The sequence below is a fragment of the Urocitellus parryii genome, chromosome 9 (assembly GCF_045843805.1).
Source record: "Urocitellus parryii isolate mUroPar1 chromosome 9, mUroPar1.hap1, whole genome shotgun sequence".
Taxonomy (NCBI): Eukaryota; Metazoa; Chordata; class Mammalia; order Rodentia; family Sciuridae; genus Urocitellus; species Urocitellus parryii.
Window position 1 is genome coordinate 116118741 of NC_135539.1, and position 18040 is coordinate 116136780.

At 43.0% G+C, this 18040-nt stretch overlaps 1 protein-coding gene across 3 annotated transcripts in view; it reads right to left on the reverse strand.

Moving 5' to 3' along the window:
* Positions 1-3354: 3354 nt before the first annotated feature.
* Positions 3355-18040, reverse strand: part of Nav1 (neuron navigator 1) — a 249895-nt gene continuing 235209 nt past the window's right edge. For all 3 annotated transcript variants that reach the window (XM_077802994.1, XM_026397163.2, XM_077802995.1), the window contains 9 exons: positions 17551-17646; positions 17140-17299; positions 16494-16729; positions 15511-15665; positions 15310-15381; positions 14721-14917; positions 13971-14089; positions 9861-10058; positions 3355-8472 (listed from right to left, as the gene is read on the reverse strand). In XM_077802994.1, the coding sequence (XP_077659120.1) occupies positions 8377-8472; positions 9861-10058; positions 13971-14089; positions 14721-14917; positions 15310-15381; positions 15511-15665; positions 16494-16729; positions 17140-17299; positions 17551-17646 (1329 nt within the window). In that variant the 3' untranslated portion in view covers positions 3355-8376. The remainder of the gene's footprint in view (positions 8473-9860; positions 10059-13970; positions 14090-14720; positions 14918-15309; positions 15382-15510; positions 15666-16493; positions 16730-17139; positions 17300-17550; positions 17647-18040) is intronic.

The following is an 18040-nucleotide window of genomic DNA, read 5'->3' on the forward strand; positions in this document are numbered from 1 at the left end:
ACAATTTAGCAAGACCTCTGTAAAATAAAAAGGGCTAGGTATGTAGCTCAATGGTGAAACGCCCCTGGTTCCAACTCCAATACCCACCCCACCAAAATGAAAAAGGAAAAGGATTCTTTTGAGGGCTTTAAAGAGAGGAGACTGAGTCAGAAAGACCACCCATTTTAAATCAACTTCTTTCTCCTCCACCCACCCCACCACAGACGGAAAAAAAAAATTGGCTAAATTTAATTTCTTCATTGATTAGCCTTAGGAACCACAGATAGGGCGCTGGGAGAAACTGAAGGGAAGTAGGCAATGGGCGTGGGCCTGGGCGTGGGTAGGGTTACCTTCCAGCCTAGATGAACCCAACCTCAAAACGGGAAGGTGATGGAAGGGGAGAGTACCAACATGTAAAAGGGTATTTTCTCCAGATTGACACTTTATGTGAGAATTTGATAGCTGAGAATATATGCCACCTCCCTCAAGTGAAATTATGGCTGGACATCTCAAGAAGTGGGAACAGAAGTTATTTAATATACGAAATGGCCCAGGATATATACTACTCAACAATGTAGATGGAGGAAATTAGAGAGAGGAGTTGAAAATACAGGAGCCTGGGCTGGGGCTGCAGCTCAGTGGTAGAGTGCCTGCCTTGCATGTGTGAGGCACTGGGTTCCATCCTCAGCACCACATAAAAATAAATAAAGATATTGTGTCCATCTACAACTAGAAAAGATATTTAAAAAATAAAGAATAGAAAAAGAAAATACAGGAGCCTGGCCGGTGAGGTAACCCGGGAAATGTAACCCCTGTGCTTCCTCTGGGGAGGCTGAGCCAGGATGACCAGGAGTTCAAAGCCAGCCTCAGCAAAAGCCGGGCACTAAGCAACTCAGTGAGACCATGTCTCAAAACAAAATACAAAATAGGACTGGGATGTGGCTCAGTGGTTGGGTGCCCCTGAGTTCAATCCCCAGTACCAAAAAAACAAAAAGCCAAAACCATGAAAACCAAACTAACCAACCAAACAAACAAAAAACAACAAAAAATAAACCTGGGAGCCTGGCAAGTATGTAGTGGCTAAAGGGATGCAATTGCAATTGTATGTTATTGGAGCAAAAAGGAACAGGTATTTCTTTGTAAGCTGTTCATAAAGTGGTTTCCAGGAATGTTTACTCTCATTTCCAAGTGGCAAAGGACACTAGTAATTTTTGTTTTTAATATTTTATTTTTTAGTTGTAGTTGGACACAATACCTTTATTTCATTTATTTTTATGTGGTGCTAAGGATTGAACCCATGGTCTTGTACATTCTAGGCGAGCACTCTTCCGCTGAGCCACATCCCCAGCCCCAAAACTAGTAATTCTTAAGACAGTTCCAAGACTGTGGATGCTAAACTATTAACAACTGATGAAGACGAAGTCACCTCATCTGAGGATTCTTCCAGAAGAATGCTTTAGAATGCTTTCTTGATTTATTTTGAGTAGTATTCATTTATCACCTCCCATATTAGGAGGGCAGAGGTGGTCTGTGTTACCACAATACTTTCATAGGGAGAAGATTGCTTCTTGGACCTGAATTCTACAATAGAGAATAGTTAAGACTTATTTTCCTTCTTCTAGTGGCCAGGAGGAGAAACTGAATTTCATTTTTAGAACAGTTACTTAAAGGTTAATTCACTTTTACCCCCCCCCCCAAAAAAAAAAAAAAAAAACAATTCAGGGATGTCCAGCAGGTGGTATGTTTTCAAACTTTGTGGCAATGGATGGAGGACTCAGAGACATCCCCACCTCAACCAAAGGAGTCAAAAGAGATTCCATTTAGGATTTGGGGTTTGGGCATTTCCAGGCAGGTGGGTTTGCCTCTGGGTTTGGCAAATGACCACAACCAGACTTACTTTCCAGATCAAGTAATGGGTCATAAAATAAATGGAGACAGAAATCAGGCAGAGAGGGAGCTGGAGAACCAGTGGACAATACAGGAGATAACTTTATTGAAACGCAAATGGCATTGAACAGATGAATCTTGCTGAGAAGAGACATGCCTGAGGACAGAGGGCCCAGATGAGGGGGACCACCATGGTGAGGGAGGAAGGCCTCTTCAGCTGGCCCAGGCATGAATTTAATTTTTGACCAATTTGTTATTTAAAATGAATTACTGAGGGGACAGCCCAGCTCTCTTCATGATTGTTACCGCAACTATATACAACCATTTCCTTTCCAGATTCAATTTTGCTTTTTCTACATTAGCTATAAAAGGGAGTAGGTTGGAAGAGGCAAGGGTCAAATGAGAGAGGAAAAAAAACAACAACAACAGATCAATCAAACACACACACACACACACACACACACACACATACATACATAAACACACACATCCTGGTTTGAGGTTTTGTGCCCAATAAATTAAAAACAAAACAAAAACAAAAAACTGTTGTGAAAATTCCTGCCCACCCTCCACCTGAGGAACACCATGCACTTGAGAAACACAAACTCCATCACAGAGTGCTGACCCAAACAGGATGGGGTGGGGGTGGGGGGGAAGGAAGCTAGAGAATTCATTTAAAAAAAAAAAGATTTTTTTTAAAACAAAAGAACATTAGGAAGTGGTGGCCCACTGCACAGCAGTAGTCCAGAGATTGGCTGCAACACGAGCCTGTTCCTTACTTTCTTCCTTCTCAGAAAAATGGCAGGGAAGCAGGGTGACCCCCTCAGAGTTGGCCAGAGGACCCATGGCAGGCTTTCTGGGGTACTAAGGGAGTGATTTTAGTGCAATTATTTGCCTTCCTTCGGCTTTAGTCCTTCCTCCAAGTGCTGAGTGCCAGGGCACAGGAGACCTGTCCTAATAGGCTTCTTTGTGCTCAATCCTCAAGCTCTTTCACAGGGAAAAAAATCAACAAACTTGAAACAAAACCAGTTCCAAACAACCTTATCTCCCCCATGGCCCCATGAGTCTGTGAACTTTGAAATATATGAAGCTCTTTTCAGACTTTTTTTTTTTTTTTTTTTTTTTTTTTTTTTTTACGGATTTTATTCTATTGCCTTGGCTGAGTAGTTCTGTATCCACGACCTGATGTGGGGAAAGCTTAAGTCCAAGGATTTAGGTGCCCAGCAGAGCACAGAGAAGGGGTCTCCTTGGAATCCTGGAACACTTAAGTTGTTAGCTGCCTTGGGGAAGAAGGTTCTGACCAGGTTCTCAGACCAGTAGTGCTCTTTGCAACTCAAATAAAGGAGAGGGATGTTCCTGGGAGAACATTTTGTTATGGAAATACAAATTAATTTAAATTTTTTTTTTTTTTTTTTTTTTTTTTTACTTTTCCCATTCTATTACACAATTGGGAAAAGGTAAGAATAGACACAAATAGTCCGCCAGAAGAGCAATCTGGAAGAGACCTCCAACCACTTTCCTCCATGCAGATTGCCAAGTAGAAATTTCAGAGGTGACATTTTTCTCTGAAGGTTGCATTCAACTAGGAAAGCTGCAAACACTCCTCTAACTTCCACCTGGAAGTGCACATATTGTTTCCTTTGTTAAATTAAACATAAGGAAAACCGAAACATAAAGAAGTATGATAAAAGTGATGTTGAAACTAATAGTAACATCTGGATTATAACCTAGGACCTTCTTATTTTTGGTCCTAAAGCCCCTGAAAGTAGGCACTCTGATACTTAGCTTTCCCTTTAAAACAGTCAAATCTCCAAGTTCAGCGTGCATCAGATTCACTGCGGGGTTTCTTCACAGGAGTTGCTGGGCTCTACCCCTGGAGTTTCTGACTCATTAGGCCCAGGGTGGAGCCTGAGAATTTAATTTCTAATAAGTACCCAGATGCTGCTGCTGATTCTAGTAGTCTGGAACCATCCTTTTGAGAACCATGGTCTTCATAATTGAAGGGCTGAACCAAGAAACTAGGGGTTCACTTTTATAATCACATGATAGAAAATTTTCCAAGTCATAAACATTAAAAAAAAAATGGTTAAAACATCTGTATCTGCCTTGGTCTCCCTGCAGCTTCTGAATTTCAAGAGGTTCCCTTACTTTAAGGCTATAATTCCATCCAGTTTGTTCTACCTTCTCTAGGATCTGTGGTGGCAGTACTTGCTTCTAGGGCTAGGCTGAGCAGACACGCACACCTGCCCTCTGGGCAGTGAGATAGATCTCTGGAGATTTATTGATGTCATGAATATATAAAACTGATTCAGTTATAAAGGGCAGTATCAGGCTTTGGGAACATAGTGCCCCATACGACCTTTTTTTTTGTCCTATCATGGAAGGTAGCTTATGGGGTACAGGATTAAGGAAAGAAAAGTATGATGAAGAGCTGCATTTGCCAATGTGAACCACGCTGAATGTATATGAATGTGTAATTAAACATATTTCCCTCGCAAACACATTGGAATAAAGAATCCTTAATGTCTCATTGTACGCATCACTTTGATCTTGGTTTTGCAGGACTGAGTCCCATACAGTCAGGCAAATTTCACCTACATGCTGGGTTGCTACACACAGGTGCCCTTCCACATAAGGATGTTTGTTACTGCTTCTCTCTTCCCACTCTTTGGAATACTACAGGAAATAGAGTTCAGACCACTAGAAGGCATGGTATCCCTCTGAATAGTATATCTTGGGGATCTAGAACTAACAGATAAGATTAGGTGCACTCATACTCTTGCAAACCAGGAAAACCAGAAGGCAAGAAATGAAAAGGAAAAAAAAATCACTATTTGTCTTCAGTCCTTAAGGAGTATGGATGGATTAGTTGGAAGATTGGTAACTCAAGACCAAAATGTAGTACATCGGTCTCTCCATGGACTTTTAGCCAATTCTTCTTTCCTGCCAGCCTCTACCTTCCCAATGGCTACACTACATGAAGAGCATTGGTATAGAATTTACATGAAGACAGAAATAAGCACCGTAAAGTGGCCACAAAGAATAGAATTCTTAAATATACTCTACGAAGCCTCAGGATAGGACATAGCAACAACCAACTGCTTATGTGTGTATGTGAGACACAACACACAAACACACACATGAACACACACAGACATACACACACACACACACACACACACCAGGTCCCATATTAGCCTCCAATTTGCTAGTATTTTATTTTTAGTGCCTAGGCAGGGACTGAGAAAAAAATATATTGGACACATCTTGTTGGTCTTCCCCATCCAGAAATGAGGGGGACTCTGCCGAGGAACCTCTCTCTGAGTTGTGGCTCTCCCCATAGATTGATGTTAGGTATTGAACCATGTTCTATACTAGCTCGCTTTGGTAAGGGATGAAGTCAGGGGCTGGAGAGGAAGGAAACAGTACAAATTCCAGAATTAGGCCAGATTCTTCCAAAGGTGCCTGGGGGTTGAGAATTTAGCTATGGGACCTGGTTTTCTTTTTTGAGGGATCCCAGTAGTCTCAACCAAGAAGCAGGTGTGTAGGTAGGAGAGAACGCTGCGGATTTGCTCCTTGCCGTTCATTCTTGCAGCAGGTCGGGGGAGCTTGGTGTTCTGCTTCAGAGAAGTCTGGATGAGCGTCCCAAGGGGTTATAGCACCATGAGGAGGCCCAACCTTCTTCTACAGTTGCCAAATACTCAGGATTCCTTTGTGAGATGATCAATCCCTACCATGAGGGGCCCAGATGTGCAACTGTAAACAAGGTCCCAGACTGCAGAGGGAAAGCTGAGGCTTCATTACCACTTCACAAAGTTGGGAACACACTTTCTGGAGGAAAGCAATTAGACACCTGGGCTAAATGCAGCAGTCAACCAAGAGCAGAGGGTGATGGATCCCAAGAATAGAAATGAAAAGTCAGAGCATGAGAAGCCTCCAGAAAAAAACCTGCTGAAGATCCACACAAAATTCATGGTGGTATCCATGGTTACCAGAGAGACAAGAATCTCTCTGCGGTCTGAGGCAGTTGGAATGGAAGAAGGGGCTCTCCCCTCTCCTTTTTCTCAAGTAGCCAGTAACATCCATGTCAGAAGGCACTGGCTGGGCAGCACCGGAAAGTAGAGTTAAGGGCTCAACCATCCGATTAAGATGGCATTAAAAGTCTAAGCCTTGCCATGGGACTGGAGCTTGGAATAGGGTACACAGAAGAGGCCTAGGTCCAAAGCAAGCCCATCTGGTCTTTCCTTCCTTCTAAGTTGGAACACCCAGCTCTGGGGCCTCATTTTGCGCAGCAGAGACCTTAAGGCAGTGATTTCAGCACCATCCTTGGACAAACAGCTTCTTCCCACCACAGAATTGCATATTTTACAGCCAAGTTGGTTGGGGGATCTTCACAGCTCATGGAATTAGCAGCAATAGCAATAATAGTCTCCAGCACAGAGGACCCTGTCTTCCCTGGGAGCTACCATGTGAAAACAGAAGCTTTTCTTTGGGGTGGGGGGGGGGTGATAAACTAGACCATCTTGGGAACTAAATGAAAATATTCTGATATGAAGATTCAGATGAATCTACTCCTCGGTTGGGTGGAACAGAGTGATCCAGAATGCCTGTAGAATCTGATAGTCTTGTGCTACTTAGGAATCTGAACAGCAAACTTTTAAACCCAAGCTCACCACATATCCCTGATTGGCAGAGCCCTGAAATTTCAGCCCACTTGGCAGTTCAGCCTGGAATATGTTCCCTTAGGGCTTTCAGAAGTGGCAGGAAGTAGACTTGCCAACTCCAGACAAGCAAGATTCCATAGTCTTTCAGGTTCCACCTTAGTTGATCCCAGATCTTCTGCCCCCAATGTATTAGACATCTAATCAAAGGCTTCTTAGCTGACTTCTTGGATTTCAGCTACATTTCTTGGGTGATCCTGAAGGTCCAGATACAAGGTAGTATGCATTTAATGGGGGGTCAACATTTTCTACTAGACATGAGCTTACGGGCCCAAGTCTTGTCTCTTATTTTTTTAAATCTAGTAACTGGTACACAGTTAAGTACTCAGTATCCGTCAACCGAAGGAACATGGACTGGCAGACCTTCAGGACATCAGGAAAAGAGCAACTTCTTGCAAGATGTGGGATCTCCCCAGAAGGCAGATATTTTGGCCACCAAATCAAGCTCCTTGAACCTATAATTCTGATTTGGAGTGTCTCACATGGCTGTTCAGTCTCTTACAAGTGAATACTCACCTGTCAAAAACAAATAGTAAGGGCTGGCTGGGGAATTTTGATTCAGTCAGGTGAAATGGCTACCATTAAATAGTGCAGTGAGAGGGACAAGCAAGCCACAAGATAGAAGAGTCTCTCCAATTTCTTGGTTTTCCTACAGTCTACAATGAAGCTCAAAGTTGCCAATTGAGCTCCTGGCCAGAACGTGTGCTTTTTGCGAAAGGGAAGTTAAAGGAACTGGGTTCCTCTTCTCCCACTACTGCTGATCCAGTGCTTCACGTCTTATATAGGCCCTAAGGATGCCACATAGAGTGGCATGACAGGTGTTTAGCTGGTACCAATTAGATGGCATCAGATTCTCCTAAGAAAATCCACTTGGAAAAGCCAAACTAACCCCTCAAAAAGCAACCCAGTATCTCACGGACATGTGAAGAAGGGGGGAAGCAGGGGAGGAAAATAAATAGGCAGATGGTAGGGGGGAAAAATCAATGCAAAATAAAAAAATAAAAAATTAAAAAGTAGGGTTTATTGACTCTCATGCATGTTAAATTAGAGGGTAGAAAGACAGAGCTAGGAGTCTTTCTCTGAAGGCTGTAATGTTATTTTTGTGGTTTGGCGACTTCTTAGATTTGGCAGGCATCTTGTCAACATCCCCTGTTATCCAGAAGGCAAGAGCTGGCAGTTTTCTTTCTTTCTTGGCAACTGGGTCCCCTCTCTCCAGATTCATCTTTTCCATTGCATTTTACCTTTTACAGGTTGATTTACACATTGTTTAAACCACATGCTTCTTTTCTGGGCTCCGGCCAGATCTCTGGGGGAAGAGTTGTTGGCAGTGGTGATGGAGTTGGGAAGGGTCTGCAAGAAAGTTCGCGGAGAGTCCTGCCTCCCTCAGGTCTCCCCACCTGTGACTGTCTCGGAGTTGTTTGTGAGAATCAGGAGCTGTTGCAGAGTTTTTTGATGTCTTCTGAACCCCTTTTCCTAGAAAGCCCAGGAATTTATAATTGAAATAAGAAATCAAGGAAAAGACCCAGAATCATCTTTTCCCCAAAATGGTGAGAGGAGGCCAGTAAATGTATTTAGGGGACACAAGTTCCCAAACTCTACCCCACCAATCCCTAGTAGGAAGTTCTCCAAGGTGCAGCACCAAGAACCTGCCCCTCTTCTTATCCTCCTCCTCCCTCCTGTTCTCCTCCTCGGCTGGAGAGCTAGCGCTCTGAAAGAAGAGGGGAGAGGAGGAGCTAAGGAAGCTGATGCCAGCCTTCTGTAGTCCGGGGTGACAGTGACTGCTGGGACCTCAGAGTGTTGCCTGGAGGTTGGGGTCCAGAATCGTCTCTCGATCTGGAGATTCAATGTAGTTGGCAGCTTCTTGAAGTTTCAGCAGCATGGCCATCTAAAGAGGGGCAAAGGAATAGACTAATGAGAGTAGGGAGGCTGGGTCCTGCCTGCAGAAGGGAAACAGGAAAAACCTTGATCATAAGTTTGATTCTTGGTTTGGAAATGATTAAGAGCTTGGAGTTAAGAGGTTATTTATGAAAAGCATGATGATCGCTTCAACCCTGTTTGTAAATACATGCATGGACGCGGTCACCTGGGGGTATCTCCGTTATACAGGGTGCCGTGTGTGATGTGTGGGGGAACCACCTCTGCCTGCATCATGAGTGCCCTTCAGGGGAGGGCAGAAGAAACACACATCCCACCAATACTGGGGGGAATGTGAGAAGTGTCATAAGAACACTTTTGTCTCTAACAATTCCCATTCCAGGAGATCATAACCCAGCAGCGAGGCTCCATGTTATATGAATCTGTTTCTCCCCAGCTAACAAATCCTATGTCAGGTCTAAACATCTCAGGGTTTTCATCTCCTTTTCTTTATCTTCATCTGTTTTTGACAAGGTCATAATTTAAATAAAAATGCATTATGACTCAACTGGAAGACTTCCTACTTGAGAGGTAAAACTGCAAGGCCACTGGATTTGTGCAAGTTTTTCTTTTTTTCTTTTTGTACTGGGGATTGAACCCAGGGGCGTTTAACCACTGAGCCATATCCCCAAACCTTTTTTTGTATTTTATTTAGAAACAAGTTCTTGTTGAGTTGCTAAGGTCTGCTGAGGCTGGCTTGGACCTGTGATGCTCCTGCCTCAGCCTCCAGAATTGCTAGGATTACAGGCATATGCCACCGCACCCAGCTAAATATGTTAAATTTTAATATAACCTGATGAATGTCCTCTGGAATAGTTTTACCAATGAACACTCCCATGCAGAGTGTGAAGTCTATGCTTCCACACATTAATTTTGCCAATGTGAAACACTATTCCCTTGTTTGAATTTGCCTTTCCTCATTAGAGTCTGAGGATCTAGATATGTCTGCCCAGTTTGTCATGCATCTCAGCCCGATTTCTACAGGGGTTGCATGAAATCCATTTAGCTGAAGCAGTCCTCAGGATTGTAGCAGAAGAAAGGTAGAAGTAGAGAGTGCTAATGTGTCATATTGCTCTACTTCTTTGGTTGGTATTTCTACATGGAATCTGCCTGAAAGTTGGGTCTTTACTTGAATGCATCTTGCTGGGATGTATTATTAATTAGCTTCAGCAAGGCTGTAAGCATGCAATCTCTAACTCAAGATTCTGTACTCAGAGCTCTGTACTGGCTACATTCTGGTCCTGGACTTGTTGAAACTTTTCAATTCCTTTAGCCCCCACCTCTGAATATGCATGAAGACTGTGGAAAAATTCCATCCATCAGTACTTTTATTTTCACCTTAGTGTGGCTTATACTCACCAGAGGGTCCGAATCTAGAGAATTTGGAGTGCTGTCTTTGACTGTTCTGTCTTCTGGAGGTGAGGCAATGCTGTGAGGGCCCACAGTGGGTGGAGGCAGGTGGTACAACTTTGATTGGTCTTGTTGGGCTGATGGCCAGGGAAGAGTATCCCGGACCCACTCCACTGGGTCCTCCCAAGCAGCTTTCTGTCCATGAACCTGGAGAGGAGAAATTAATGGGAGGGGAACCCACAGATTAGAGGCTTGTTTGTGTACTCTCTTATAGTTCCTGCACAAAATCATATTCCTTCAAAACATGCACTCCCTCAAATGTAAAGATTTAAGGCTCTGGCCAGGTGCAGTGACACACACTTATAATCCCACCAATTTGGGAGGCTGAGTCAGGAGGAATGCAAATTTAAGGCCAATTTGGGCAACTTAGCAAGATCCTCTCTCAAAATAAAAAGGACTGAAGACGTAGCTCAGTGGGAGATCTCCCATAGTTTGCTCCATCACCACCACCAGAACAAAATTTGAGGCTCTTATTCCTGTGGAATTTTCCTGAGCTTCCCAACGAGAAAGATGTTTGTATAAACTGATATAAATCATTTTGATAATATAACAAACTGTAGTAAAGGTGTAAAAAAAAATCTTTCTTTAATTTTACTCTTTAAATTGACAAACAAAAATTACATCTATTTCATATGCCTGTAATCCCAGCAGCTCGGGAAGCGGAGGCAAGAGGATCGTGAGTTCAAAACCAGCCTTAGAGAGGCCCTAAGCAACTCAGCCAGACCCTGACTCAAAATAAAATTTAAAAAAAGGGCTGGGGATGTGGCTCAGTGGTTACTGAGTTCAGTCCACTGTGTTCAATCCCTGGAACCAAAACAAACAAACAAACAAACGCCAAAAAGAAAACCCATGTTTGTGGAAATATGCATAAATTGTGGAGTAGCTAAATTGAACTAAATTAATATATGCATGTGAGATCACATACTTTTTTATGTGAGGTGGGAACACAAATCTATTCTCTTTTCAAGTATGTAATACATTAATCACAGTTAACACATTATACTCTTGTATTTAATTTTCCTGTAGAACTGAAATTTTGTGTCCTTCGACTAACACAGCCCCAACTCCCACCTCCCCAGTCTCTGGCAACCCCCATTCTACTCTCTTTGAGTTCAACTTTTTGGGATTCCACATAAGATTGAGATCATGGGTTCTTTCTTTTCTGGACCCTGCTTGTTTCACTTCAGATCATGTCCCTCAGGTTCCTCCATGTCTTTGCAAATGACAGGACTCCTTTCTTTTTTAAGTAGGAATGGCTTTCTATTATGTATATATGAATACCACACTTTCTTTGTTCATCTGTTTATGGATCCAAGGGTGCATTGAAACATAATATAACACAAATTTTATGACCCTGTGATTTTGCTTTACAAGTAGGAAATTCTACATTACTCATAATACCTTTAATTTTTTTTAACTTTCTTGAAAACAGACTTATCTATGTGAAAATGTTTTTATTTTTTTATTGGTGCATAATATTTATACATAATAGTAGAATCTGTTGTTACATGTTTGTACGTGCACACGATATAACAATATAATTGGATCCCAGGACCTCTCCTATCCTTCCCCTCCCTACTTCCCTGGTCTCCTTCCTCTATTCTACTGGGCTCCCTTCTATTTTCATGAGACTCACCCCCCGCCCACCAACACACACAGACCTTTTCCCCCCTTTTTTCTCTCTAGCTTCCACATGTCAGAGAAAACATACAGCTCTTCATTTTCTGTTTGGTTTATTTCACTTAACATAATGCTCTCAAGTTCCATTTTCCTGCAAATGATATTTCATTCTTCTTTAGAATTCTTATTTTTATTATGGGTGTGAGCCATCATGCCCAGCTCTAGATTTAGGTTTTTTTTTTTTTCTTTGTTTGTTTGTCTGTTGTTTGTTTTGCTTTTTAGGCTATTGTGAATGGGACAGTTTTCCTGATTTCTTTTTCAGCAAATTTATTATTGGTGTATAGGAAAGCTATTGATTTTTGTACTATGAGTTTGTATCCTGCAATGCTGTTACTTTGCTGTGTTTGTTTCTTAGTTCTAGCAGTCTTCTGGTGGAGCTTTTTGGGTCTTCTAAGTAAAGGATCATATCATCTGCAAACAGTGATAATTTGACTTCTTCCTTTCTTCCCCCCCTCCCCCAGTACAAGGGACTAAACCCAGGGGTCTTTAACCTGAGCTGCATCCTCAGCCATTTTTATTTTTTGAGATAGCGTCTCACTGAGTTGCCTAGGCAAACTTCAAATTTATGATCCTCTTGCCTCAGCCTCCCAAACAGCTGAGATTACACCTGTCTTCCTTTCCTATTGGTGTCCCTTTAATTTCCTTCTCTTGCCTAACTGCTCTGCGTAAAATTTCAAGAACTATGTTGAATAAGAGTGGTGAAAGCAGACACACTGTCTTGTTCCTGATTTTAGAGGAACTGCATTCAGGTTTTTCCCATTCACTATGATGTTGGCTTTGTGAGATATATATATATATATATATATATGAAGTTAAGGTAAGTTCCTTCTTCCCCTAGTTTCCTCAGTGTTTTTATCATGGTGCTGAATTTTGTCAAAGGTATTCTTTGCATTTTAGCGAGCCCTATCTAAAAATTTCTCTGTATTCAGCTATAAAAGAATAAAATCCTGACATTTGCAAAAATATGGATGGAACTGGAGATCATTATGTTAAATGAAATAAACCAGACATAAAAAGACAAATACTGCATTTATATCAATAAAAAAGTCAACTTTATACAGATGTTGAGAGTAGAATGGTAGTTACCAGAGGTGAGGGAGAGAAGAAGGGACAAAGATGGGGAAAGGTTGATCACAGGGTACTCAGTTGTAGTTAGTTAGAAGTTAGAGAAGTTCTGGTGTGCTACTGCATAGTAGGGTAACTATAGATTACAATAATGTAAATTTCAAAAAGCAAGAAAAAGGATTTTAAGTGCAAGAGGATGTATTACTTACCAAAGAAATGATAACTGTTTGAGGAGGTAGGTATGTTTAATCTGACTTAAACATTACACAATGTACACATGTATTGAATCATCACTTGGTACTCCATTAATTTGTATTTTGTGTTTTTAATTCATCACTTTAAAATAAATCTAAGGCTGAGTGTGGTGGCACCCTTCTGTAATCGCAGCGACTTGGGAGGCTGAGACAAGAGGATTGAGTTTGGAACCCTGTCTCTAAATAAAAAAAATACAAAATAGGGTGGGAGATGTGGCTTGGTGGTCGAGTGCCCCTGAATTCAATCCCTGGTATTTCCTCCATCAAAAAATCAAAATAAAATAAAAATAAATCTAAGCTGGGCGCAGTGGTGCATGCCTGTAATCTCAGTAGCTCCGGAGGCTGAGGCAGGAGGATCATGAGTTCAAAGCCAATCTCAGCAAAAGCAAGATGCTAAGCAACTCAGTGAGACCCTGTCTCTAAATAAAATACAAAATAGGGCTGGAATGTGGCTTAGTGGTCAAGTACCCCTGAGTTCAATCCTTGTGCCAAAAAAGAATAATAATAATAATAATAATTATTATTATTATTATTATTATTATTATAAATCAATCAATCTAATAATAAAAATAAAATGGCTCCTTTCTTATACAAAGTTTTTTGACTTAAAAATCTTTTTACTTATTTTGTTTGTCTTCAAAACAAGGTAGAGCAGAATTTATCTCTCTCTCTGTTTTATACATGAGGACATTTAAAAAGGTTAAGTAACTTTGGTCAATGTACCGCACTGATTAGTAGTTAGTAAATAGCTAAGGCTATAATAGAGCTTTACTTAATTCCCAGCTCAATTACTTTTCTATTGCTCTGCCTTCTACAAAGTGGTGTGAACTGGGCTTAGAGCCAGAGGCCTAGGATTAGAGAGAGAGCCTTAGAGGCAGTGGCCATTGAGTCATCTGCCAAATGGAAAGCAGCTTAGTCTACACAGACCTTGCTCTATCTTTTTAAAGAGAACCTAACTAATCCCAATAGTTCCACGCTAAATATTGAAGAAATGTTTCTCCTTTACGAGGTGGGACAGCCTGATGGTGGAGTTTGAGAGGGGTCAGAGGGTGGGGCTTACCTTGATCCCATCTTTGGCTCCCTCCTGCAGATAGGGAATGATGGAGTTGTTCCACAAGTCAATGAACCAGGTCCGGAAGTCCTCAATGCCAATGGGACAGGACAGGAAGAAGCACGGGCCTAGGGAAAAAAATGAGATCATGCAGATGGCTGAGATACCTACACCTCCCCAGTCTTATGCCTCCTTTATCTGTTAGTACCAAGCAGAGGGGGCTGACATCCAGACTATCAAAGGAAATTTAGAATTATCATGACCGGTAGGCACTGAGTGCCTGGGGGACAGTCTCATAAATCATGCCTCACAATGTAGAAGGGAGACAGGGAACAAGAGGAGCTTCCATTCCCTCCTATATATTTTCCCTCCTTAATTGTGGGGAAAGATGAGGGAGGAGTTAGTTTTGTTTTTCCAAAGCCTTGCACATCCTAAATAAGTCGTCTACCATTGAGCTATACCCCATCCCTTTTATTTTAATTTATTTGAATAAGGGTCATGCTAATATGTAAAGGCTCTATGAGTTGTAGAATGTGGTTTCCAACAAATTTGATGTACCTGTGTCAATTTTGTTGAAACATTTACAGAATTGAAAACTTGGGACTCATGGTTTAATGGTTAAGTGGTTCTAAGTCTGCAGCCACAAGGCTTGCAACTCCTTTGCAGAATGAAGACTCCAGAAAGCAAAGGGAGCACCCGCCTGTGGTGCGCTATAAGAGGGAAGCTGTCTCTTGCCCCAGGGGAGCTGGAGTCCTGTACCGATGAGGAAGTCTGAGGTGCTGTGCTTCTCCAGGAAGGTGTGGAGGTGATACCACAGCTTAGGCACCCAGTCCAGCACCCGAAGCAGCTCTTCCTTGTTGGCGTTGATGTCACTGTCTGACTCTACCAACTTCCTCCGCAGGTAACGCACCAGGAAGCCATTGGCTGGCTCTACATTGTTGGAGAAGGTCAGCATCCTGCCACCAGGAATGGGGAGAGTGGGGTCAGAGTGGCAATGGGGACACTGAGGATTCATCCCCTCCTGCAGAGCTGTTCTCAAATCAGTGACCCTCTTCAAATAACCACCTGACCTCTCTGATCTGGGTCAGGGTGGAAAGGCAGAGAATCCTATTACAGCAGCCTATCAGAGTCCCTCCTAGTTTTGCTATCCTTTCATCTCCTTAAAGGTCCCCTCTGCCTTGTAGCTAACATGCAAATATATCTATTTTCTCTGCCCAGCCTGAAAGGCTCTGGCTACTTCTCTTTCCTTCTGGTACTTAGTGCCCCTCTGCTCTCAGAGCCCAGGATTTAATTAGTGTGTAGGCTCTTGGGTAGGATTAGAAGGTTCTTCCAGTGCCAAGGTTCTTACCTGAAACTCAAGTGCAAGCCATGGTTGGGTGTCATTTTTACAGGCTGATTGGTGGTACCTATAATATAGGGACTGGGGAAAGAAAGGATTAAAAGATTCACTTAGATCTGTCTTAACACACGTACACACAATGGAAAGCTCATAGGTTGGTCTGGACTGGACCTCCTCTTCCCATTGTGATGAGTCCCCACCCCAGCTTACCATTTGTGATACTTGCAGGTGAGAGCCCCATTGACCAGCTCACTAATAGAGCCCGCTTCACTCAGGTCATCCAGTAGGATCACCAAGGGCACATCTCCAATTCCTGTTTCTCGATCTATCTGGTTGGCTAGGTTGGAGAGGTACAGTTGCAGATCCTGGAATCAAAGAAAATCGTGGGTTAACACTCAGGAGTTGGCACCCAGATTCGCACTGGAAGGAATTTTGGAGAAGCTCTGCTAGTTCTGGATTTCCTTGGGGCCTTTGGCTCCTGTTTGTTGCACTTACACATTTGATTTCAGAACCAGATTTACCACAGACTGATAAACAGTGCTCCCAGAGGCTCTCAAGCAACCATCTTAAGCAGTTGCCTCTAAATCCCCAAAAGGTGGAGAATACATTTTGTTCTCTACGTGGCTTTTCTACCGTTAATGGATGTGCCTCCCCACAACAGCAGAGATCTAAGATTTGAATCAACTCCAAAGAATTAGAGTGGGCACAAAAGACATCACTGAGAAGGGGGGGCACAATATATAATATTTAACTCTGCATAATTCCTCCCAGAGAGCCCAAGGTCAGAGAGGAATACAGAAAAGGAAGGAAGAGGGAAGAAAATAAGAGAAGGGATGGAACTAACAGAGTTGGCAGAGAGTGAGGTGGAGCCGAGGAGTCAGTTTCATCAATGATCAACTAAAGGGAAGGCAGCTTACTAGACCAAGTGTGGAGAAAGAACTATGGACAAAAGAAGAAGAGGTGGAGGTGGAAGAAGTTAAGGACAAAAGTCTGGAAAGAAATTGGGGGGGCAGGGGAGGGAGAAGGCCAGAAAAGAAAGGAGGTAGGGAAGAAAGGAAAAGAATACTGAAGAAAGGGAAAATATTATGGCAGGTGGGGACGGAAGGAAAAGGGGGCTAGAAAGGAACCCAGGGAAGGTCCTGGGGAGACTGGGGTCTGAAGGAAGGCTGGCAGGGGATCTTGGGGGCAGCCACCTTGCAAGACTGCTGGTGCATGTTGAAGGTGCTGACGATGCCCTCGGTGACCTCGCGGCCAGAGCGCTCCACTAAGTATTCAGCCAAGCGATTGGTCAGGTAGGTCTTGCCAGTGCCGCTGGGGCCTGAGAGCACGAGGCGCCGGTGCTTGAGCAGGAGGCTAATGTAGTGCTGCATCATCGGTTTGGGGATCAGCGTCTCAAACACCAGGCTGTCCACGCACTTCTCCTTTAGACCTGAACCCCACCACGGAAAGCGTGAGTCTGGAACGTGGCCCTGAGGAGGGCAAGGGACCCCAAAGAGCTTTCCTTTCTTTATCTAGAAGCCCACTGAAGACACTCAGAGCCATGTGTCCCAGTTCCATAGGAATCCCCTTGCCCCTAATTCTGAAAACTTGGCCCTCGTTTCTAGGGACATACTCTGAGCTGGAGTTGAGTGGGCAGAGCAAGAAGCCCAGGCTTGGTTAAAAAATGTTCCTGGGAACAGAAGTTAGAACTTATCTTTATCTTATTTATCTTTTTCTACCTCTCATTACTCAAGCACCTTCAAGTTATAGCTTCTCGATAAATCCTTGCTGAACAAATGCATGATGGTCCCCTCCCTGACTTGATGCCACACCATCTTACCCCAAAAGATGAAGACTGACCTTTGAGGGAGACCGAAATGTTATTGACACCTCGACGGCAAGGAGGCATCTCTGGGGGTTCAGCATCCAACACTCGTTTCACATGGCTGAGGCTGTAGCCGTGAATCGACTCAGTGCTTAGTCCCAGGGTGGAGGCTGGGTCCATTTTAGAAATATAGTCCTGAGAGAAGAGAGGGGAGAACAAGAAGGAGATGGTGAGGGACACTGCAAAGATGCAACGCAGTTGACAAAGCCACAAGGAAGAGAAAATATTAGAGGAAACAAAAGCAGGTGGAGAAAGAGAAGGGCATATGCTCTTATTATGTTCCCTTTCTCCATAGAGCATCCAAGGTCCCCAGGGTCCCAGTGCATAAATGGCTCAATATCCCGTGACAGGATGAGCATCCCTGGTGAGAACATGTATTCCTTTACCTTGAACACTTGGAAAACAGCTTCATCCAGCATCTTCCAGTCAACTTTTCCACTGACTTTGCTACATCCCAAGAAGAATTCCTGCTGCTTCAAGTCCTGTAAGGTCAAAGTAGAAGCATGTGAGCTTCAGTGCAGATGACTCTAAGAAAGGAAGACCCTAGAAGGCTTGGGGATTTGAGTACTCTGGTATGGAGCATTCGGAACCCTGAATTTCTTACAACAGTATGGTGGAACGGATGCTCTTCAACTTATAATGACGTCACATCCTGATACACTCATCAAGAATTGCAAATATCCTGAGCTGATGTTTAATATCCCTAAACTACTGAACATAGCTCAGCAATGCAGTCCACTGTAAAGCGAGGGTCATCTCCCCTGTGATCACGTGGCTGACTGAGAGCTGTGGTTTGCTGCCACTGTTCAATATCCCAATTAGAGTTTCATATTGCATACTGCTAGGCCAGGAGAAGTTCAAAATTCAAAGTATGGA